Raw genomic sequence first — 24,389 nt, 5'->3', positions numbered from 1 at the left:
TTTGTTTTAAAAACAGTTCTGTTCCCTCACTTTAAAGAACAGAATATACCTCTTAGGTCTTTTCTTAGACTTTGTGCTATTGGTCCTAAGAGGACCAGGGTATACCTGCTTAGTTGGTACAGGCCCTTGTTAGACTAAAAATAAGCTCTTACCTGTGTTTACATGTAACTAAAATTTTCTCTGGAAGTAGCAATAACCAAAGAGCTTATTCTAAGCTATTTGGTGCTATTTTTCTGCAATAGCCTGTGTAGTGGGAAACAGTTATGGAAGAAGCAAGCAAGAGTAAGTAGCTGAGGGAGTTCCCACTGTTGCTTAGTAACAAACCCAACTCGTATCCATGAGGATGCAGCTTTGATCCCTGGCCTCATTCAGCAGGGTAAAGGATCCAGCATTGCCGTGAACTGTGGTAGGTTGCAGACACAGTTCAGATCCCACGTGGCTGTGGCATAGGGTAGCAGCTGCAGCTCTGATTTGACCCCTAGCCTGGGAACTTCCATATGCCACAAGTTCAGCCCTTAAAATGCAAAAAAAGAGAGAGAGAGAGAGAAAGTAGCTGATAACAAGCATGGAAAAAAGAATATAATCACTTCTAGTTAAATTTGGTTTATTTCAATTTTGTACCAAAATATATTCCAGGCAACTCCTCAGATCATCACTTTAACAATCTCATAAATCTTATGTATTTCTTTCATTCCAAAAGCTGCCAGGACTCTGGAAGTTAGGTGGTCCAGCCCTTGGCCCAGGAATATAGTTAGAATCCACATGATAGGTAAAAAGAGGCAATACCCATGGCCTGCCCTGACGCTTTTATTCTGGCAGGTTAGGGAGTAATCTTAGGACTATATACTTTGGTATTGAATATTATTAATCAGTGAAAACGATTAGAGAGTACAAGTTCTGTGTTTTGTTCCTATAGCTCTTTAACATTCATCCACCTCACCAGCAGGTGGAAGGCAGTCTTCAGTGCTCTACCCACACTCAGGCCTAGGGCAGATATTATACTAGCCTTGATTTTTCAAGAATTCACTTTAGTGAGAGAACGACAGAAAACCCAGGCCTCAAGTACTTCCCCAGTTTCAGATTGGATAAGGGATTAGAATAAATTAACCAGTGGACAGTAGGGAGAAATTGGGGAATGGTTGCAGGTAGCAGGCAGACCCAGGAGTCAGGATACTCCCTTAACCAGTCTTGTTAAGTTTCCTGATCTAAGCAAGGTCTCTGGGAAAAAAGACTTGATTTTCTTTTTTTCCTCCCTCTCAAGTCATGAAGGCCACTGAAATGTGATTATTCTCCTAAAATTACTTCCAATTCTTCCAGGTCCTTTTGGAAAGCTGAATCCTAGGAAGACAAGAGAATAAGACTAGGACTCAGAATCTAAACCAACATTTCCCACACCTCTGGTGCCTGAGAATGGGCCCTTTGCTTCCTTTCTGAGCTGTTATCATAGTCTTTTTTTCCTACTTTCCCAGGATAGCTTGAAGCCTATGAAATCTGTCCCCTCTCCTATGTGGGATGTATAAGAAAGCCCACATGCGGAAGTGCACCCTCTTGGAGGGAAAGACGACCTCAAGATACAATATTCTTTCCTGAGAAGGTCACACAGTGAAGGATCCCAGTGTTAGAAAAGCTCTGAAGTATTTATTACCTCTTTAGTGACATCTGGCAGCTCCAGGGCCAGCTTCACCCACTGTTTTGCTTCAGGGTTTTTCCCTAGTTCTCTGTAGCACTGAAAAGAGACAACAGTGAAAACCTGGCACAAATGCCACCAGGAACTAGAAGGGGAAGAGTATGTATGTACACTTTCAGGAATTCAGGCAGGCAAGTTTACCTTGGAAATATATATCCTTCCTGCTTTGGAAAATCCTGGTTTCAGTTCTTCGGCCTAGAGATGGGAGAAGGCATTTTAGTAAAGGGTTCCCAAAGTCGAAATCAGACTAGAGTTGGTTAAATAGAGAGGTCCAGTGCCCAACCTGGAGACTGATTCAGTGAGTCTGGGAATCTGCTTTTTTTTTTTTTTTTTTAAGCTCTTTGGTAGTGCTAATTTTCCTGTAGAACAAGCACACATAAACCTGCCCTCTACCAGAAACCCCTCCCAAAATGTCCTTAGGGAAAACAAAGTCGCTCTGGCCTTTCTGGCTGCTGTCCACCACTCCCTTCCTTTCCCGATACCTTTAGGAAGCTCTGGAGGGCGTCCTGCACGGTGGCACTGAGAGGGCTTTCAGACAAGGCTGTAGCAGTCTTTTTTTCTAGCCAGCTCAGGTGAGAGACCTGCCACAAAAGATCAAGGTATTACCAAAAAAACTTAAGTATCTTTAGGAACACTGAATGTTCTTTATGGAAAGCAAATAGGAGTGGATCCAATCACCACTAACTTGACTGTTTGGAGGAAATGACACATAAGCCAGACCAGGTGATCCTCCAAGGTGATCAGTGTCTCAGGACTTTTAGGGCCCTCATGTTAAACCCTGGAATTTGGCTCACCTGGTAGCACCACCTGCCAAGGAGAAAGTGAGTCATGGGATTTTCTGGCTGGAGAGCAATGGCTTTGTCCACATGTTCCTGAGGGGGGAAATATAAACGAAGATCATATTCAAGAGTTATTAAGGGAAGAGGAGCAAGCCACAGAAGCTGTAGGAACACCCTTCTCAAGGAGGTAGGATGGAGCAGGGAATCTGGTCTAGATCAGCACCAGGGAAGGAGGAGAACCCTTTCCTCACCTTGAAGCTAAAGCCACTCTGGATGCGCTTCTGGATGCTCTCATGCTCAGCCAGCTGACCACAAAGCACTGCATACCTAGGGGGAAGCAGCAGCAAGCTCAGGCCAAGGACTAAGTACCATCCCTGCCAGGAATAGGCTTCCCACCCATGCCCTCATTGCACTGCCCCTGTGCCCACATCCAGAGCTGAAAATAACATTTCCATCTGTATACAATTCCTCTTCTCATAGACCTGTGGTCCCAATTCATATGCTTTAGCAAATACAGTGGTAGGCTCACAGTTCTCCAAAGTACACTAGGTACAGAAAAGGTGAGTCTTTCACAGTATTTAAGCAAGGTCGCAAATCTCCAGATATCCCCTCATAATGAGCATAGCCACAGCTGTCATAAGAACTTAAGCAGGTATCTAAAAATCAGCATCAAAGTGTATGAGACCTGAGCATATTGTTTTTTGTCTCCTGAATAGACAATAAAAGAAGGTCTCGTTAGCCTTGGGAAGCTATTTTGGAATGGGATACTCTAGGAATTTCTAATGTTAGCTTGGGAACCAAAAGCAGCAGAGGGAAAAAAAGGCTTCCGATTTCAGCTCTCTCCTCCACTTCCTCCCTCTCAGGGGAACAAAGCCAGCCAGCTTCCCATCTTCTGCCTTCAGAAACAAAGGTCTTATTACCTGACCCCCCTCTAACACTGTTTTTAGAAGCACAGTTGACAAGTAAGTATCGAAAGGCCCAAGTTGCTTTTTCGTGTATTTACTAAATATCCAAGTATATTCCAGAAGCACATATCCACTTTTAGTTCCCCAAAAGTAGCTAAGAAAGCCGGAAGTCTATTTCCATTCTTGGGAGCCCAGGAGCCTCAAGGAAAACAGCATCTGTGATACCCAAGTAACAGTGACCTGGCTTCTGAGAGAGCCACTACAGAGACAAAGTCTTCAGCAATAGATAGAGAAGCAGCCTCTCTCAGCTCATGATCTGAAGGCAGTTATGGGAAGCAAGCAGGGAGGTGGGAAAGGAATACTGTCACTAAAACTCTGAGGTGCTAGAACCAGGCCCTTGGACACAGTTTGGTTCTGACCCATGCAAGCTGGCAGAACTATTGCCTCATGAGACCACAAACAGGGCTGATGTTTTTGTAAACTAATAAATTGACTACTAAACTTCCGGGGGTGAGCTCACATCTACTTTTCTTCACGCAAGCCAAGTGAAGAAGCCAGAGTCCATCACCAGCCAGGGATAGAAGCTAGAGGAATGAAGAGCTTGTGAGGAGGGGAGCTGCAAATGTCCCAGCCTCCCTGAGGAACCAAGAACCCACAAGTTTTGTAGGGTGACTAACAAAGCTACTCATTTCTCCACGCCGCAACAGAAAGCTGTACTACTTACTCTCCCTCGTCTCACCTTCAAGACACTTCCCAAAGAAAACCCCTGGGTCTCTAGCTTGGGTAGGATGGGACATATGGAAATAAATGTCTGAGCTCCCTCTCCTGGCCCCTCTGGTCAAGGCAGAGAAAAGAAAGGGCTCTCCTCCACTCTAACCCATGCTGGCTCTCCCCTGCAGGGTGTTATTACCACTGGTGACTTTCAGCATTCTCATCCCCCTTCTCCAGGGCGGCCTCCGCTGCTTCTTTTCCTGTAGGACAGAGGGGATCCAGAGTTAACAAAGGGCTCCCACGCACCCTTCCACAGGAAAGGCTGTGAAAGAATGACTGCTCCAGCTCTCACCAGTCCCCACCCAAGGTGGAATTGTAAATAGGTGTGCATGTGAGCAGAATCAAGAGCTTCAAACAGCTTCTCAGGGACGACTTCTGTTTCAACCTTGTCATCAGCTGCTCCAGTTACCTTATAACACCCACCTGAAATGCTCAAAGCATTTCAAATATAAAAGGACTCAAAAGCAATCAGAAACTGTCCCCAGTAAACCATTTCCCTGGAGGGTTAGTGATTTGGGGTCTGTGGATAGGCTTCAGGCTGTCCATGAATCCCTTTGAAGTTGTGTATAATTCTAGGTAAGTGGGCATTTTATTGGGTAAAGGATCCATAGCTTTGATCAAATTCCCAAGAGGATCCATAATCTAGGAACATTAATCATGGCTCTAGGCCAGAACTCCTCAGCAGAGCCAAATGGACTGAGGTCTGACCAAAGATGACTCTCACGCAGTCTTACCCCAGTTTTCCAGGCACCAAAACTAACAAATCAAAGCCTAAACCCATGCAGGCTCTTGACAGAGGTCCCCTATAACATCAAGGGAGCTACAGCCCTCGAGATGAGTCTATCCCGTCTATACTCTAGAGAAAAGAGCACACTGCAAAATGAATTTATTTACAAAGCAGAAACAGACTCACAACTTAAAGTTACCAAAGGGAAAGGGGGAGGGAGGATAAATCTGAAATCTTGGAGTAACAGATACAGACTACCATATATAAAATAAACACTAAGGACCTACTATAGCACAGGGAACCATATCCAATATCATGTAGTATCTTTTCCTAAAATGGGAAAGAATCTGAAAAATAAATATAGTTCTCCTGTGAAACAGCAAGTTAAGGAACTGATATTGTCACTACAGTGGCTTGGGTCACTGCTGTGGCACAGGTTCAATCCCTGGCCCAGGAATTTCCACATGCTATGGGCATGGCCAAAACAAAAAAGATAAAAAGATAGACTTTACATGTCTATCTATCTATCTATATACACACAGACATATATGTACACATATCTGTATATATATAACTGAAACTCTTGGCTGTACACTAGAAACATAAATCAACTATACTTCAATTTAAAATTTTTAATAAAGTTTATTTAAAAATTTTTAATGGAGAAGCCTTGGAAGAGACCATAGAATGGAACAAAAGTAATGTGTTGAGGTGGTTAACGACAGTGGATGAGAACCCTACATTCCTCTAAGCAGAAAACCCATACAGCCCCATCACTGAGGGACACTGTCTCTTAGGGGACTTCTCTCTGCCTCCTTCAAAGCACTATCTCACTAGGAAAATAAAGGTGAAGAATGAGGCAACTGGTTCCTACTGCCTCCTAGTGGTCCAGCTTCTGGAGCCAAAACAAAATGAAGACATATAGATCTAGCAAGGATGGTCCTAAAAAAGCCAGAATCCCAGAGCAGAGCCTTCAGTGCCACTCCATAGTCACCTGACCTCTAGCAGGAACAAATCTGTCCCAGGGTGCTAAGCTTGGGACCAGTGCTGGCTGCAGCCATTCCTTTTTGACCCACTGCCCCACTACTTTTTCAGGGTTCACACTGGCTGTTACTATTAAGAGGCGATCAAAAGGGAAAGGAAAGTTTGTTGCGGCCAAGAATCCAAAAATCACCCCCAAAGGCTGATCAGAATCCTCACCTGAAATGGAGGAGGGGAAGCAGAAACTGTTTTGAAAAGAAGGAAGTAGTAATTAAACAAGCCCCTTTTGTTAAAACTTCCAGGGGGTTTTCTGAAGGTCTATATCAAACATTGAACACAACCGACCTGTTCTTTCCATATTGGCAGAAATCTACTGTTTAGAACAATGACTTTGAGGTACTGTCAGATTCTATGTTATCAAAAATTCAGTGTTTGCAAGGCTGTACTTACAAAAGTGGGAAACCAGACAAATCTACTTGAGATAGTTCAGTTACTCTGAATAACTGAATCACAAAATCTGGAAGTCCATTGATGGTACCTGACTCAAAGGATGTGTAACTAGGCAGTACACATCATCTTCCCCACAAAACCAGTCTCGCTTTAAAAATCCCAGGATTCTCAACAACCTCTTGACTGAGAAGATGCGCCCTGAACCTGGCACAAGTCAGATGCACCCTATACCCCTGTGTACAGATTCTGACTATAGAGTTGCCAACCAGACCCCAGGGACTTCGAAGCTAGCAGTATGCTTCCAAACTGCTCCTTCCGGGTGCTCAGCAAACACACTCCACTCATTATATTCCTAAACACCTGCCATGCAGGCTCCATGACTGAACCCAGATTCCTAAAAGCAGCAGCAAAAAAACCTCAGGTTAGGAAAGGTTTTGCCCTTTGTAATTGAGAAATGAGCGCCAAAACTTGTGATACAACCACAGTTGACCCTTGAGCAACACAGGGGTTAAGGCACCGCAGTCAAAAATCTACATGTAACTTAGCCCTTTGTATCCTGGGTTCCAACCAACCTCAAGACTAGTAATGTAGTGTTTCCTCTTGAAAAAAACCCACACGTAAGTGGACCTGTGCACTTAACAGGTCAGCTTTACTTCTAAAGTCATATACACTTGTGTTACTCAAGCACCACGATGTGCAGAAATGCAGAGGCTGCTCTCCATCTCCCGAGGAAGTGGGTCCTCGGGAGCCAGTCTGTCCCTAGCAGCTGAGCCCCGACAGCCTGCATCTTGGCAGTTCCCCTGGGCTGTAAGACAATGGGCTGGCTCACCCCCAGAATCAGTCGCCTTCCCATGGGAACCTGTCCACACTCACCACTGAGGGCATGGGACTTCTTCTCACTCGCCTCCTCAGCAAGCTCACACATGTCACTGTAGGCCCGGGCCAGGCGCCAGAGGAAGTCCTGCCGGCTTCCATGCTGCAAACCAAACAGAAGAATGAGGCCTCCTTCGCTCAGCTACAGAGAATTGGGGTTTTGGCCTCCCCATACCCTACATCTGAGTGTGCTACAAACACCGATATCCAGCCCTATGTGACTTCTCACCTGCAATTAGCTGATGACATCATCTCTAGTCTAGATTGCACAACCCCCAGACTGAGGGCATTCTGGCCCCCTAATACTGTACGGAGGAAAGGTCAACTCCAACTTAATGAGGCACAGTAAGAGGAGTCTTGCTGACAAAAAGTTGTGAGAATGCCCAAGAAAAGGAAAGACTCTAACTTTGGGGGCATTTATGGCGATAAATTCTAGCGGTGAACCTGAGGAAAAGGGAGCTGTGGCTGGGTGACCTACACACTTTGTCACTTGTGATGAGAACTTCAGATGGGCCAGGCAGCTTTGGCTCTGCCTCAAGAGAAATAAAAGGACGAAAACCTTCCAGTTCTTTCAACAGTTCTCCATTGGAGAGAGAGGGAGCTCTTTTGCAGCAGCTCTACAGGAGGCAGCTGGCAGTCCTGGTGGTGGCAGGGAAGGATGCTCTGGGGCAGCAGCACACAGGCCCCTAGGGGTGGTGTGTGGCCTCCTTGGCAGAGGATGTACAACCCCGAGAGGCAGATGCAAAACTCGCCATCCCGCCCTCATTTCCCTTCCTGACACATCACCTTGCAGGGTCAGTGACACAGTGACCTGCTTCATTGGCTGGGGGTTAGCAGCGGGGAGGGAGGGCAGACAGGCATCTGGAGCCTCACCACAAGCTTGTTTTTGAGCAGCAGCTGGAAGCCCTCACGCTTGCCCTGCTCATCGCCCTGGTGCAGCTCGTCCGCCTGCTGCAGGAGGGGTAGCACATGTTCCAGGCCAGGGGAACCTCCAGCCTCCAGGGCTCCAGGCGCCGGCCCCAAAGCCACCTCTACTTCGAGGTCCAGAGAATCCCTTCTCCCCATCTTCACAGTCTCACAGCTCACTTCATCTTCCCCGTCATCATCACTCTCCCTTTCAGAGTCCCGCTCGTAGTCTGACTCAGCGTTGGCTGTTGTGTAACTGTGGCAGAGAAATGTAAGTGACAGGGTCAAGGGAAGGGCTTATTTAGCCTCAGAGCCCCTAGGGTCTGGGCTCCACCCACAAAGAGGCACTTTCCATGGCACTGTTGTGCCAAGCACCAAGAAAGAACCATTCTCCCCATTTAGGGGCAGGAATTAGTCCTTGAGAGAAAGGTTCCTATGGGAAATATGATCTGGAAGGGAAGAGAGACCAGCTGGGGGCCCTGTGACAGAGGCCAATATGAGGATCCCCTGCTTAGCTACCAAGTCTGCCAGAGAACAGAAAAAGAACACCTAGAAAGACATGTACCAAAATGTCAGCAGATCTCAGGGTAAAGGAGTTAATTCCCCCCCCCATATTTTAGTGTCATATATGATTGCTTTAGTGAGTGTATATATATATATATATATATATATATATACACACACACACACACACACATATATATATTCTTATGAATAAAGAAGAATTTAAGATAACAACCTTAAGATGTAGGTAGAGCTGATCTGAACTAGATGGCTCACCAGGCTAAGGGTTTGTCAATCATTTTTGTTTTATCAGCCAAATGCACCTGCCAGCCAACATGGGTGGGTGCCAGCCTCCGTGGCCATGGGCGCCCATAGATACCCACATTTTCTTTCTCAATTCAATGTATACCTCTATCCCAAGTTAGCAACCAAATCGAAACCACAATAGGAGGAGCCCTTGGAAATTTTGGGAACTTGCTGAGGAAGTCGGACAGAGAGGGGAACTTTGCAGCTGGAAACAGAAAAGGAGGAAGATGCAGACAGAACCCCTTAGGAAGGTGTCTGTGAGGCCACTGAGAGCCAGGTGTCTCCTGGGGAGCCCAACCCTGATGCATCCACCGAAGAGGAAGCCAAGTGTCTCCTGGATCTTGGCCTCCTCCACCAGCAGCTAATTATGGTGTTTTCCCTAATGAGCAACTGAATCAGACAAAAACTGAGCAGAGCAAAAGGTAAGGCTTCCAGGGGATCACAACCAGACACCAAAGAGCCCTCGAGACTGAGTGAAGGAAAAGTAGGTTCTGTCAGAGCCAGAAGGTTCTAAAGCACAGGGAAGATCTTTGGATCATTTAGGGATAAGTTTCCCTCCATCCTGGAATGAAGGGGTAGGATCCCTTGGGGTGAAGCAAGGCAGACCTAAAGCAGAGATGAGGTAATCTATAAGGCAGCCCACAGTCCGGGGTTGAATGCCATAGGCCAAAGTGCTGTCATCATCCAGAAAGCCAGAGATGGCAAGTAGCAAGTGAGCAACCAGACCTGGTGCCTGATCCATCCATGCGGTTTCTCTATAGAGGAGCTTTCAGACTCATTTAACTATGGAGCTCCAAGAACATCCACTATAGGAACTTGCAAGGTATTTAAAACCTTCCTAACCTTGCTTTTTAAGAGGTTATCTAAGTATCTCTCTCCTCCAGCAATTTGCAGTAAAAACTATAAAGGTATAAGGAAAAGTGGTGTCAGATTTCACAACCAGCCTGAGTGGTGATGAGCAAGACCACACATGGGCAGCCTAGAGAGACTCCCTACCGATTTGAGGCTTGGACAATAAGCTGCTGCAAGAGAGAAAGTCAAATCAGAGTCCACCACTGCCCTACTCAGCCCAGCCAGGCCCAAAGGCAAAATGGGTAAATGGGTTATTTAGGGTGGGAGCCTGAGTGTCATCACCTTCTCTTGCAGAAAGAAGGGGAGACACCCTTCCCTGCTCAGCTGAAGGCTGCCTCGGCAAATCAGGACACTCCCAGTGAGGAACCCCACTTATTCCTGCTAGAGCCCTGGCATCAGCACAGTTTCTCCAGGGAGCTGAGCCAGGAGAAAGTGCTACAACACTGTGATCTTTCTAAAGGCCAGGGAGCTCAGGTGGACAAGGAAAAGGAGAGGTCGGGAGGGGCCTTGCTGCCAGCCAGAGTGAGAGCTGGTCACCCTGTGAGGCAAGGAGGCTCTAGAAAGGCTGGCATGAGGAAGCCTTTTATTGCACCTAAGCCCCATTTCAAGGAGGTCTGCCTCACTAGTCGGCAACCCCGCTGCCTGACATGCAGTGGGCAGGCAAACACCTGCTGAGTGAGTGCTGCCATCAGGCCCAAGGGTTCCAGGGCTTGAGAAGAGATTTATCATGTGCCAGAGTGACAAGGGCTCCTGTCTTGACACTCACCGCATTCTCACATTTCCTGGACCACCAACCTCAAGAGAAATCCACCAGAGAAAAAGGGGCGGCCCTTTTATTTCACATGCCTGGCAGCTTTTGAGATGAGTCAGGAACAGGCAGGGACCTTTGAAAAGGCCCTTTGGACCTGTGCACTCGGGCGGGGCACACTTCCTCCTGTGGGCTGGGACCTGAGGCTCCCTTGAAGCAAGGGAGGCCAGAGCTGCCCAACTGTCCTCCTTGAGGACAGGAGAGCCTCCAAGTCAGTGATCAAGGACTCAGTTACACACACACCCCCTCCTAGCAATTAAGTTTCTTTGTTTCTTTCTTTCAACTCCTAAGCCCCTTTAGAGGTGCTGAGCTGAGGCATTCAAAGACAACCAGGCATGAACGCTGACCCTGAGAGACTCAGTGGTGGCAAAGATAAGACCAAGCATAATGAGGTGATAAAGGAGTGTTGATGAGGCTGCAGGCAATTGCTCTTGGCTGGGATGCTGGCAAAGGAGCTGGTGTTTTAGGGCAAGTTGGGTTTTGCCAGGGGACTAAAGCTTTGTTTGGTACAATGCTCTAGGAACAAGCTCACAGACGCACCCAGGGACTCTGACTCTGACACATTCAGTCAATCCCCTGGGAGCTCAAAGGTGCTATTTTATTTGGACGAAAGAGGGCTGTCAGCAGAGTAGAGTCACCCATCACATCGTCTTATCCTTTCATCCCTCAAAGCATTCCTTCTCTGGGACCCACGTACTGCCCACGTACTCAAATTCCTCCCAGAATTCTCCCTTGACCTATATGGCACTGACCATGGCCACTGCTCCAGATAGAAGCCAGCTAAACCAGAGTCTTGCACCACACCCACCGTCAGCTTCCACGTGCCACAGGATGATGGGTCGTGAGGCTGAGCCTTCGGAAGCTGTAATTAAGAGAGCCACCCTTTGGAGTTGCCTTGTGGCACAGCAGGTTAAGGAGCCAGCATTGTCAGTGCAGTGGCTTGGGTTGCTGCTGTGGTGCAGGTTCAATCCCTGGCCAGGGAATTTCTACATGTCTCAGGTGTAGGCAAAACAACAACAACAAACAACAAAAAAGAAAGCCATTCTTCATCTCACTCCTCTATGGATAGTCGGAAGCCCTGCCCTACCCTTTATGGCCCCAGTGAGCACCCCAAGCCATGAAGCACCCACAGGCTTCCCTGGTTCTTACTGCCCCCAGAAGTTTGTACAATTTCTTAAAACCATGATTGAGGGCTTTGAGTTCTATATCCTAGTCTTAGGCAGAGCTGTGACCTCTCTTCTTCCGTTATACACTCTCATACAGTTCAAATGTCAAAGAATGGGTGTGTATATATGTATAATTGAATCACTGTTGTACAGAAGAAATGATCACAACATTGCAAATCAACGATACCTCAGATGAACTTAAAAGTTCAAATGTCAAGTGACCTACTTCCTGGGGTTCCTTAAGTCTCAGGGCTCACTATCAACTTCTTCACCCTTTCTTTTCAGTCCAGATGTGTCAATTCCCTTTTTTTGGCTGCGCCCATGGCATGTGGAAGTTCCTGGCCCAGTGATTGAACCGCGCCACAGCAGTAACCAGAGCTACAACAGTGTCAACACCAGATCCTTAACCTGCTAAGCCACCAGGGAACTCCAGATGTGTCCATTACTCATTTCACTGTTGTCCCCTCCACCGCAGCCCTCTGGAAGCGTGTGTCAGCCCAGAGGTACTAGGTAAATTGAATAGAAAAGGGACACTTCCATGTGCCCTTGAGAACACAGATAATAGGGATCAGACAACCCAGGCGACTGCAGTCATAAGGGAGGACTAACCTCTCTACAAGACTACAGGTGTATCAAGAGCCACCTGAGCAATAATCAAATTCAGCACAGATGCCCAATGGCAGTGACATGGAAAAAGACAGTAATACTACTCTTTCATTAGAAAAGCAAATGAGAGGCAGGAGAATACAATCCTTCAAACACGAAAACAAGGCTGAAATTTCTGAGTAAGAGGTACTAAACAGAACAGACTGTACTGCTCTGGGCAGGCAACATGTCTTCCTGTGGAAGCCATTCTGTGCCCTGACCACCAAGCCATCCCTCAGATGGGAGAGGAGCCTGGCTGAGCCTGATCGTAGGAGCTATACCCCTGGGGCGAGCATGCATCAAACAAAGCCTCAAGTCTCCGTCTGAGAACAGCACCTACTTCATAGGCTCCTAGTGAGGACTAAGTGAGGAAATTCCCCAAAGTGCTTTGCCCAGTGTCTGTCACAGAGGAAGAATAAATGATAGCTAATATAATAAAGTGTTTCAGCTAAAGAGGGTCATGCCGCAAAGATCATCCTCAACGGATGGTTCTAGCTTCCAGTTGCCATGTGTGTTTACAGCTAAATCAGTCATTCTGACCCAAGAGAGGCTTGCCTGTTTACTTAGTCAGTCTTTTCCTCGAGGTGGAAGAAAGGTTAGCAGAGGCCAGCAAGGAGAGATCAGCCTCTAGACCTCACACAGGCCACGTGGATGACTGGACCTTGAAGCAGATAAGGGCAGAGGCTGCCACTGAGAGCATCGGGCTCCGCAGCAAAAATGTCATTCAGACTCCAGCCTTGGGACCAGAGATTCAAAGTGGGACTATTGCTTTAGAATCCCAAAGCCTGACCAGGTTTGGAGGCTGTCCACCAAACTCCTGCCTGCAGCCCTGTCTCCCAGTAAGGTCACACCTGCTGGGCCTCCAATTATTACTCAGGTCAGTCACTGCTCATCTGTGAAGCTCCGTGAGCCTGGCTCAGCCACTCAGTGAAGGAAACGCAGTCACAGAACACAGCTTACCAAGTCCTTGTGATAACACAGGAAAACACCCAACCAGTGTTACAGGAGAACAAAAATAAAAGATAATAATAACTACGTAAAAAAAAACCTACTCAGAGTAAATAAGAGATGCAGGCACGAACTGCTACTAACAAATGGAAATCCTTTTGACTGGATGATGTAAGGTGGATGGTTTTTCTTATTTCAACTATCCTATATTTCATTTATTTACACCCTTACTTAATTCCAAAAATTATTTACAGCAGCTTGGTATGAATTTTCCATTATAAACCTTACTTTTACAAAATGTAACCTAGCTGAAGCCACAACTGTCTCCAGGAGAGATGACTCACCCCCCTTCGCTCTCTGCATCTGTGAATGTGGTCCCCGAGGTGGCTGTGAAGTAGACAGAGCTGGAGCCAGTGGAGTCACTCCTCTCCCGGGAAAACAGGAACCTTCGCCGACGAGCCACTTTCTGGTTCTCTTCAATGTGGGATCTGAAAAGCAGGCCTCTTTCTAGAGGGTACCATTAGGCCCCACCCAGCCTGCCTTCCTCCTAACCATGACGGAGCCTCTTACAACTGCTGCTCATTAAAGGGCCAAGAGTGGAGAAAATCCTGGGTCTCTCTCTGCAGGACAGCAAGGAGAGCAGCTCCCTAGACCCAGCCGTATGGCAGACCAGATTAGTCAGAACGAAGCATTTCCACTGCTACAACAGGCCATGAGGGCCCACAGGCAGCAAGAACTTGTGGAAGGCAAGGAATCACTCATATGGCCGCCCTGCCAATTAGGTGAGAAGCTATAAAACTGGCTTTGGGAGTTCCTGCTGTGTGGCTTAAGGATCCAGTGTTGCCACAGCTGTGGCACAGATCACAGCTGCGGCTCAGCTTCGACCCCTGGCCCAGGAACTTCCATATGCCACAGACGTGGCAAAACAAAAACAAAACCAAAACTGGTTTCATCCTTAGAGACAGAAAGCAAAGGCCGAAAAAGTTGGAAAGGCAGGGAAAATTTGGGGTGTTGGGGGCAAGGCAAGGCAGGAGAGGAGGCTGCATTACTCACCGGACCTCCCCCACAATCTGCCCAGCAAGCCCCTGCAGGCTGCTCCTCAGCTCCTCCACCTCCCGCCGCAGCGCCACCAGGCTGGTCAGCACAAACTCCAGGCGGTCCAGTACCTCCTCCTGCCCTGCTCGTGGAAGAGTGGACAGCACTGCAGCATCGCCAGCCTCACCTGGGACAGCCCTCAAGGGCCTCACTGGAGGAAGGAAGACAGGAGACTGTGATGATGTCCACGGGATAGAGAGGAAAAGATCTTGCACCCAGAATTCAAGAATACTTGCTTCTGACTGGAGTTCAATTTACAAAGCCTTTTTTTTTTCTTTCTTTCTTTCTTTTTTTTTTTTTTTTGGCTGCACCCGAGGCCTATGTAAGTTTCCTGGCCAGGGACTGAACTTGTGCCGAAGCAGGGACCCAAACCACTGCAGTGACAATTCCAGATCCTTAACCCTCTGTGCCACAGGAGAACTCCTACAAAGACCTTTGATGGTCAGAGAACAATGTGGTTTTTTGTTTTTTTGTTTTTTGGTTTTTTTTTTTGCCTTTTTAGGGCCGCACCCACGGCATATGGAGGTTCCCAGGCCAGGGGTCCAATCAGAGCTGTAGCTGCCGGCCTACACCACAGCCACAGCAGTGCCAGATCCGAGCTGCGTCTGCGACTTACACCTCAGCTCATGGCAACGCTGGATCCTCAACCCACTGAGCAAAGCCAGAGATTGAACCCGTAACCTCATGGTTCCTAGTCAGATTCGTTTCCGCTGAGCCACGACGGGAACTCTTTTTTTTTTTTTTTTTTTTTTTTTAATACGTTGTTTTAGTTTCAGGATATCCAGGAAAAAAATAAATAAATAAAGGTCACATCTCTAAACAAGTGCCCTCTCTTCCAAAAACCTTACACACCAGAGCCCTCAGCAGTACTGCAGACCATGGCAGATACTGTAAAATGCTTGCAAGAGTGTGGTACCTAGAAGGCAGGACAGTGACCTTGCTAGAGTGAAATAAAAACCTTTACCTGCCTATATCATCCCCAAATCCCAGTCAGTCAATACAAACCACAGAGCAAAACTAAAACTGAGCTCACTCAAATTCTGATCTTTCATTTCACAAAGAATAGCAAAGAAAATTCTGAGCTCCTCTTAAGAACTTCATTTAGTATCATCAGAGAGGGGCAAAGAGAAAAGGGGCAGCTACTGAAAGAAAAGGTACACCGGAAAAAGCCCATCCAAACCCCATGGTGAAACACCATTGCCAAGCCCTGAATTGAGCTCTAGCTCTAACAGTAAATGCTGGAAAACTGATAGCTCCCTAAGGCAAATGGACTGGAAAATGTAAAACAGAAAGGAAACCAGGAAGGCAGGACCCACAGTCTAAGCAAGCATAAAGCTGTTAAAGGAGATCCAGTAACAATCTAGGCCAGGTTACAATACACACCCAACAATGTTCCACTATGTAAGGCAAGAAAGATCCCTGGGGGGGGGGGGAAGAAAGCTCCCTGGGAATGTGGCCACTTTCACCCAACCTCCATAGAAGAATGACTACTGCTAAGAAATTACAAACAATACAAGGAAAAGAAAGGAAAGATAAGCACACTTGCAATTCTAGGTTATCACCAGGCTATAAAATGCTGACAAACAATTGCAATCTAAGGTGATTGCAAAAGAAGTCTTTGAAGACTCCTCTTGCAAACCTTCTGGCATTTGGTAAGCAGAGAAACCACTCGTTCCCATTAACACAGGGTGAGATGATTTGAATGCTTCTCTATCATGCAATCATGAGGGGAGTGATTTAAGCCAGCCCTAGATGCTCTACTGTAATGAGTTAACTAACATGAAAGCTTTATGAAACTGAAAACATTACCCATTTCAGCTATGATTGGCTGTCAGCCACATTCTGCTTCAGCTGAAGTAAGTGCACTCCCAGCTCCATGGTATGGCAAGTCCACAGGACCAGGTGACCAGGCCCAATCCTGAACTTAACTTGCTCTGTGACAACCTCAAGAAAGTTACACAATCTTTTTTTGGGGGGAGGTGAAGGAAAAAAAGATAGCTTTATTGCTTTGCCAGGCAAATGGGGCCACAGCAGGCTAATGCCTTAAAGACTGTGCTCCCACACAATCCTTTTCTTTTTTTCCCTTTAATTTTATGTCTGCACATGTGGCATATGGAAGTTCCTGGGGCAGGGAGTGAACTTGAGCTCCAGCTGCGACCTACAGCCCAGCTGCAGCAAGGTCAGATCCTTTAATCTAAGGCACTGGGTATTGAGCCCATACCTCCTCAGTGACCCAGCAGGTTCTTAACCCACTGTGCCACAGTGGGAACTCCAAGCTTCTTCAATCTGTACTTCCTCATAAGAAGGATTAAAAGAACTTGGACTAGATAGTCTCCAAAGTGCTTTCAAATTTTAACACCTAATTTAATACAAATGCCTCAAAAATTTTAATTCCTATAAGATTAGTTTTTCCTTTGGCCTTCTTTTGGACTATTCCTTTGCTTATTAAACATCTCATCCACATTAAGCAAGTGCCTTTAATATATACAAAGAACTACTGTGACCAGAACATACATATACATATATATATATATATATATACACACACACACACACACATACACACACACTCTCCTGGGATTACAAGGGAAAGACTACAGACATAGAAGACTGCTTTTCCTTTTCAATAAACTTTCCCCAAAAGTGAAACTCTCGGGCACCGCCCTCACCCCCCTACTCCTTTCTCAGTTATCCTGTCCCACGGGTTCTGGTAAAGGCAGCCCCGACCCCAGACCCATCCCTCAGCAGCCACTGCGCACGGCCTTAAAGGACCAGCTCCTACCGTGGCGTCCAGGCTCTGAAGTCTGCGTATAGTCCAGGGAGTTTGACTGGCTCTGGCCGTGGCGCCGGGTCCTTTTCCACCGCTGACTGTAAAGGGCACACAGGAATCCAAGGCCCGCGGCGGTGCCCAGCAACAGTCCTAGCCCGGCGCGGGCGCCACCCAAGGCCCCCAGACTAGACATGCTGCACCTGCAGCCCGCGTGAGCCAGCAGGAGCAAGCGGGCGGGAGTGGGGGAGAGAGATTCGTGAGTGTGGTCCATCCATTCCCAACGCCGAACCCCTGGAGATGATTTCCCTGAGCTCCCATCCCCCCTTCCCTAAGGTTTCCGCTAGCCCCGGCGCCGCTCACCCAGCCTGTAGGCAGCCTCCCCTCCAACACGCCCCCTGACTGATTTCAGGGTCAGGTTGCTGGGCCTCCAAACGCCTCGCCCAGCCTCACGACACTGCAGACCGCAAACCCGCCGCCTTGGCTGCAAACTCCTGGTCTCCGGGCCGCGCCCTCTGAAGGAGCCCTGGACTGTCAGGAGTTCAGCTCAGGGTCTCACCCTCTTTACGCCGCCGCTTTCCACTGTGGCAGCGGCAGCAGCCTCGCGCTGTCAATGACCGTGACGTCATCAAACGGCGTCAACCATCATCCCCGCGAGCCTATAGGAAGGCGCGGTGAGATGACAACCGAGGCTTCTTCACGGGGCGGGGCCATGGGCACTTCTAAAGGGGCGGAGCCAGCAGAGAGCGGGAAAGTGGAACCTAGAAATCAAGAAAAGGAGGAGAGCTGGGAAACTCCCTGGGCTGGATGCTCTCGCAGTAACCCGCATCGTCTGTCCAGCTGGGGTTCCATTTCCCTCCAGTCACACCAGATGACTTAGTGTTCTCTGAATATGCTCCGCATATTCACACTACCTTTGCATCTACTCTTTCTGTCTACAGTGACCCTTTCAACACCTGGAAAATGCCCCCTTTCCTTAAATCTCGGTCATAACTCAGACTTTATTTGATTGCAGCTTAATTTGTTTATGCTTTTTTTTCTTTTTTGGCCACCCCACAGGCATATGCAGTTCCCAGGCCAGAGTTCAGATCCTAGCTGCAGTTGTGTACCTGAGCCTTGAATCCTTCACTCACTGTGCCTGCCAGGATGGAACCTTGTGGCCCAGGGCTCCCGAAGCCGCCAATCCAGTTGCGCCACATCAGAAACTCCAGTTTATGCCTTTTTGCTCAAACCATTTACTAAGCATTAGACAATAGTTCCTTTGGACCTTCAAATTAGAACAGATAGATTGTTGATTATCCACAAGAGGTCCCTGACACTCCAGAGTCAGCTTCTGCCATCTGACACCTAAAAACTTATAGAACCATACCCCAGCATTAACAAAAATCTTACACCTGGAAGTCCCCTGTGGCACAGTGGGTTAAAGGATAGGGAGTGGCAGAGCAGTGAGGCAACTGATTCCTGGCTGAGGAATTTCAACACAGGGGGAGGGGTGGGGTGTGTAGCCAAAAAAAGAAAAACAAATATACCCCCATGTATACAAAAACATAAAAATCTTAAACCTTGCGCTGACTTTATTACATTAATCAGGGACAGGATTATTACAAACTTTTTTCATTTTCAAAATGTAAATAAAATTAATTCCTCTAATTACTTTTTAATTTTTTTGGCCACGCCCTGGCATGTGAAAGTTCCTGGGCCAGGGATGGAAACCATGCCATAGCAATGTCCCTGCAGTGACAAAGTGGGATCCTTAACTTGCTGCACCACAAAGGAACTCCTAATGATAATATTTTTTAACATTTGGGTGAGATTGAAACTGGAGATGGTCTCTGATTGTTCAGATAGCATTTCAGGTTTGTTTTTATTCTAATTTCTGTTAATCTTTTTTTTCTCTTAACCCACCTGTGGCCCATGGTCTCTCTCTCTCTCTCTCTTTTTTTTTTTTTTTTTCTTTTTGCCATTTCTTGGGCCGCTCCTGTGGCATATGGAGGTTCCCAGGCTAGGGGTCGAATTAGAGTTGTAGCCACCGGCCTTCGCCAGAGCCACAGCAACTCAGGATCCGAGCCGCGTTTACAACTTACACCACAGCTCACAGCAACACCAGATTCTTAATCCACTGAGAAAGGCCAGGGACCGAACCCACAACCTCATGGTTCCTAGTTGGATTCGTTAACCATTGAGCCACGACGGAAACTCTGGCCCATGGTCTCTTTTATAATTCCATTTTACTCCTGTGATTGTATGCAACTTGTAATTTTAGAGACTAAGACACGATTTTATGGACTATGGAAAATACAGTTGTCCACATTCCTTAAGAGTTAAATTATAATTCAGTGGGGGTTGAAATATCTGGACCAGCCCTCTCCAAATCCTTGACTAGATATTACATTGATTTACTTTTAAATCGTGAGGTATTTTACACATATAAAAGTACCTTTGATGAGTTCCCATCATGGTTTAGTGGTCGTGAATCCGACTAGTATCCATGAGTATAAGATTTGATTCTTGGCCTTATTCAGTAGGTTAAGGTGTCTGCATTGCCCTGAACATGAGCTGTGGTGTAGGTAACGGACTTGGCTGGGATCTGGCTTGTTGTGGCTGTGATGTAGGCAGCTACAGCTCCAATTGGACCCCTAGCAGCCATAAAAAGTAACAAAAAAAGTAAAGAATCATTTAAAAGCGAGGTGTACCCATCTCACAGCCTAAGGAATACTAAGGAATAGAACTTCACCAATACCTCCTACTACCGCTTAAGGATTTGGTTTAATTAGAACCTCTTGAGATACACTAAGGGTAACTTTATTGGTGGTAAGAAAATAATGTTTTTTATATCTTTTCCGTATTTTTTCCTCAAGTTACTGAAGTAAGTATATATTTCTTTTTAATAAGAAAAAATATTCAGAGTTCCCGTCGTGGTGCAGTGGTTAATGAATCTAACTAGGAACCATGAGGTTGTGGGTTCGATCCCTGGCCTTGCTCAGTGGGTTAAGGATCCGGCATTGCCATGAGCTGTGCTGTAGGTTGCATATGAGGCTCGGATCCCAAGTTGCTGTGGCTCCGGTGGCTACAGATCTGATTAGACCCCTAGCCTGGTAACCTCCACATGCCACAGGAGTGGCCCTAGAAAGGGCAAAAAGACAAAAAAAAATTTAAAAAAAAAAAGAAAAAATATTGGAGTTCCTGTCATGGCGCAGCGGAAATGAATCCAACTAGTAACAGTGAGGTTGCAGGGTTCGATCCCTGGCCTCGCTCAGTGGGTTAAGGATGCGGCGTTGCCATGAGCTCTGGTGTAGGTTGCAGACGCGGCTCAGATCCTATGTTGCTGTGGCTGTGGTGTAGGCCAATGGCTGTAGCTCCATTTGATCCCTAGCCTGGGAACCTCCATATGCCACGGGTGTGACCCTAAAAAGAAAAAAAAAAAGAAAAAAAAAAAAGGAAAAGACAAAGAAAAAAGAAAAAGAAAAAATATTTACTTTGGTGGGAATGAAAACTCATTTCCTCTAGGAAAACTTCCCTGACCACCTGCTTGGTGGAATTAATATTTTTTTTTATCTTTCTTTGCTTTTGAGGCAACAATTGGTTCCATGATTATTTGCATTCTAGTCTGTCTAGGCCATTGGACTGCTCACTCTTCCAGAATAGGATTCATGCCTGATTCATGACTAGCACAGCCTTAAAGCAAAAGCTGTCCATAAAAGCTGAATGGAGGAAGGAAGGAATAAAGAATGACCAATATCCAGACCCGGTCACACTGACAATGCTTTTGTTACAAAACCAGGCTTGTTTGCCCAACACATGGCAAGCCAAATGCCAAGACACAGAAATTTGCAGCAGAAAGAATACATTCACAAGGCAGCCAAGAGACACCAGGAGACAAGAGAACAAATCTCAGCTCTGCCTCCCTAAAGGCAAGGGGCTTGCGATATTTATGGGAAAGAAAAAAAAAACCAGGGTTGTCTTGGGAGTTCCTTGATGGCTCTGTAGCTTATCTACCTCTTTGTCTCTGCCGTGGCCCTGGTTATTGCTGTGGTATGGGATCTATCCCTGGTCCAGGAACTTTCGCGTGCTATGGGTGTGGCATATACACATACATACACATACACATATACGTGTGTATATATATAGAGATACATTTAATATGTTATATACACATATATTCCTTTTTATGTCTTTTTTTTTTTTTGCCATTTCTTGGGCCGCTCCCGCGGCATATGGAGGTTCCTAGGCTAGGGATCGAATCAGAGCTGCAGCCACCGGAGCCACAGCAACTTGGGATCCGAGCTGTGTTTGCAACCTACACCACAGCTCATGGCAATGCCAGATCCTTAACCCACTGAGCAAGGCCAGGGATCGAACCCGCAACTTCAGGGTTCCTAGTTCGATTCGTTAACCACTGAGCCACGACGGGAGCTCCCCATATATTCCTTTTTAAAGAAGCAGAGTGGTCTTAAGCATGGGGAAAGGTGACTGGTGGGAGGAGAAGGGGAGGTAAACAATATTCTGCACAGGCATATCTGGATTATATGCTTCTTCATAGGATGCATGTTCAAAAATGGAGGTTCTTAGCATGGTCTGAGGTGAAGTTTTGGCACTCTTAGGTCAAAAGGTGGTTCACTGGACACCTGTGCAGGCTCACTTTTAGGGTCAGTGGGCTCAACCAGTCTTAGCCAGCTTGAACTGATCAAGAGATGACTCCAATTTCCTAAAAAACAACATAAGCCCCCCATTACAATAGCGTCTCATACTTCAGAGGTGTTATCTATAGAGGTGACTAATGAGTCTTCTGATATGTTACCTAGGCTATATGATGCTTGGAGGGTATGCAATTAAAGAAAGGAAAAAAAACAAACAAACTAAAGCTAGCTTAATCAGTGGAGGCAGTTTACAAGCAGAGGGGTGTTAACAAGCTGTTGTCTTATCTGTTGTTTTGTAAAACAGGCTGGAGAATTCTCAAAAAAAAAAATCAATCAGGAGGCATAACTCTCCTAGACTTCATACAATATTACAAAACATAGTAATCAAGACAATGTGGTACTGGAGTTCCTATCGTGGCACAGTGGTTAACGAATCCGACTAGGAACCACAAGGTTGCAGGTTCAGTCCCTGGCCTTGCTCAGTGGGTTAAGGATCCGGTGTAGCCATAAGCTGTGGTGTAGGTTGCAGATGCAGCTCAGATCCCGAGTTGCTGTGGCTCTGGCATGGGCTGGTGGCTACAGCTCCGATTAGACCCCTAGCCTGGGAATCTCCATATGTTGCGAGAGCGGCCCTAGAAAAGGCAAAAAGACAAAAAAAAAAAAAAAAAAAAAAAAAAAAAAAAGGCAGTGTGGTACTGTACAAAAACAGACATACAGGCCAATGGAACAGAACAGAGAACCCAGAAATAAACACAGACACCTATGTTCTATTAATCTTCGACAAAGGAGGCAAGAATATAAAAGGAGAAAAAAACAGTCTCTTCAGCAAGTGGTACTGGGAAAACTGGACAGCTGCATGTAAATCAATGAAATTGGAACACACCCTCACACCATGCACAAAAATAAATTCAAAATGGCTTAAAGACTTAAACATCAGACAAGACACCATCAAACTCCTAGAAGAGAACATAGGCAAAATATTCTCTGAAATCAACCATACAAACGTTTCTTATGTCAACCAACAAGGGCTTAATCTCCAAAATATACAAACAACTCATAAACTCAACAGCAAAAAAACCAATTGAAAAATGGGCAGAAGACCTGAATAGACATTTCTCCAAAGAAGACACATGGATGGCCAATAGGCACATGAAAAAATGCTCAACATCACTAATTATTAGAGAAATACAAATCAAAACTACAATGAGGTACCACCTCACACAGGTCAGAAAGGCTATTATTAATAAGCCTACAAATAGGAGTTCCCATCGTGGCTCAGCAGAAACGAATCTGACTAGCTTCCATAAGGATGAAGGTTTGATCCTTGGCCTTGCTCATTGGGTTAAGGATCTGGTGTGGCCATGACCTGTGGTGTAGGTCAAAGATGCAGCTCAGATCTCACATTACTGTGGCTGTGGCATAGGCCAGCAGCTATAGCTCCAACTCAATGCTTAGCCTGAGAATCTCCATGTGCTGAGGGTGCAGCCCTAAAAAGACAAAAAAAAAAAAAAAAAAGTCTACAAATAACAAATGCTGGAGAGGGTGTGGAGAAAGGGAACCCTCCTACACTGTTGGTGGGATTTAAATTAGTACAACCACTATGGAAAACACTATGGAGGTACCTCAAGAGACTAAATATAGAATTACAATATGTTCCAGCAATCCCATTCCTGGGCATATATCCAGACAAAATTTTCATTCAATGAATACATGCACCCCTTTGGACTTCTCATGTGGCTCACAACAAAAAATACATGCACCCCCTATATTCATTGCAGCACTATTCACAATAACCAAGACATGGAAACAACACATATGTCCATCGAGAGAGAATGGATTAAGAAGATGTGGTACATATCTACAATGGAATACTACTCAACCATAAAAAAAAATGGGAGTTCCCATCGTGGTGCAGCGGAAATGAATCTGACTAGGAACCATGAGGTTACAGGTTCAATCCCTGGCCTCTCTCAGCAGGTTAAGGATCCAGCATTGCCATGAGCTGTGGTGTAGGCCACAGATCTGGCGTTGCTGTGGCTGTGGCATGGGCCAGCAGCTGTAACTCTGATTAGACCCCTAGCCTGGGAACCTCCATATGCCATGGGTTCGGCCTTAAAAAGCAATAAAATAAAATTAAATTTAAATTAAAAATAAAAAAGAACAAAAAATGCCATTTGCAGCAACATGGATGGAACTTAACTTCTCACACTAAGTGAAGTAAGTCAGAAAGAGAAAGACAAATACCATATGATATCGCTTATATCTGGAACCTAATGTATGGCACAAATGAACCCATCTACAGAAAAGCAATAAACTCACAGACATGGAGAACAGACTTATGGTTTCCAACAGGTAGGGGGAGGGAGTGGGATGGACTGGGAGTTTGGGGTTAATAGATGCAAACTATTGCATTTGGAGTGGACAAGCAATGAGATTCTGCTGTACAGCATAGGGAACTATATCCAATCACTTGTGATGGAACATGATGGAGGATAATATGAGAAAAAGAATGTATGTGTACCTGGGTTCACTTTGCTGTATAGCAGAAATTGATGGAACATTGTAAATCAACTCTACCTAAA

At 46.2% G+C, this 24,389-nt stretch overlaps 1 protein-coding gene across 2 annotated transcripts; it reads right to left on the bottom strand.

The window, feature by feature from the left end:
• RMDN3 (regulator of microtubule dynamics 3) lies at window positions 588-17,885 on the bottom strand. 2 transcript variants are annotated; one of them, XM_005659746.3, is made up of 13 exons: window positions 17,730-17,885; window positions 17,186-17,373; window positions 14,362-14,554; window positions 13,653-13,796; window positions 8,047-8,335; window positions 7,174-7,276; window positions 4,282-4,342; window positions 2,718-2,793; window positions 2,482-2,559; window positions 2,170-2,268; window positions 1,829-1,882; window positions 1,646-1,726; window positions 588-1,338 (listed from the first exon to the last, which is right to left on the bottom strand). In XM_005659746.3, the coding sequence occupies exons 2-13, from the start codon at window positions 17,364-17,366 to the stop codon at window positions 1,285-1,287; spliced, it is 1,413 nt and encodes a 470-aa protein (XP_005659803.2). In that variant the 5' UTR covers window positions 17,367-17,373; window positions 17,730-17,885; the 3' UTR covers window positions 588-1,284. The 2 variants fall into 2 exon arrangements, with proteins under 2 accessions (XP_005659803.2, XP_003121641.2); XM_003121593.4 differs by having other exon boundaries at window positions 17,534-17,814.

This window comes from Sus scrofa, chromosome 1, assembly GCF_000003025.6.
Source record: "Sus scrofa isolate TJ Tabasco breed Duroc chromosome 1, Sscrofa11.1, whole genome shotgun sequence".
Classification (NCBI taxonomy): domain Eukaryota; kingdom Metazoa; phylum Chordata; class Mammalia; order Artiodactyla; family Suidae; genus Sus; species Sus scrofa.
This window is presented reverse-complemented; position numbering and strand designations above follow the sequence as displayed.

Coding starts and splice junctions, on each gene's coding strand:
- RMDN3 (XM_005659746.3), bottom strand. CDS start 17,366: ATGTCTAGTCTGGGGGCCTTGGGTGGCGCCCGCGCCGGGCTAGGACTG. Junction 4,343..7,173: donor GAAGTCCCATGCCCTCAGTG/GTGAGTGTGGAC, acceptor TCTGTCCTACAG/GAAAAGAAGCAGCGGAGGCC. Junction 1,883..2,169: donor CCCTCCAGAGCTTCCTAAAG/GTATCGGGAAAG, acceptor TCCCATCTCTAG/GCCGAAGAACTGAAACCAGG.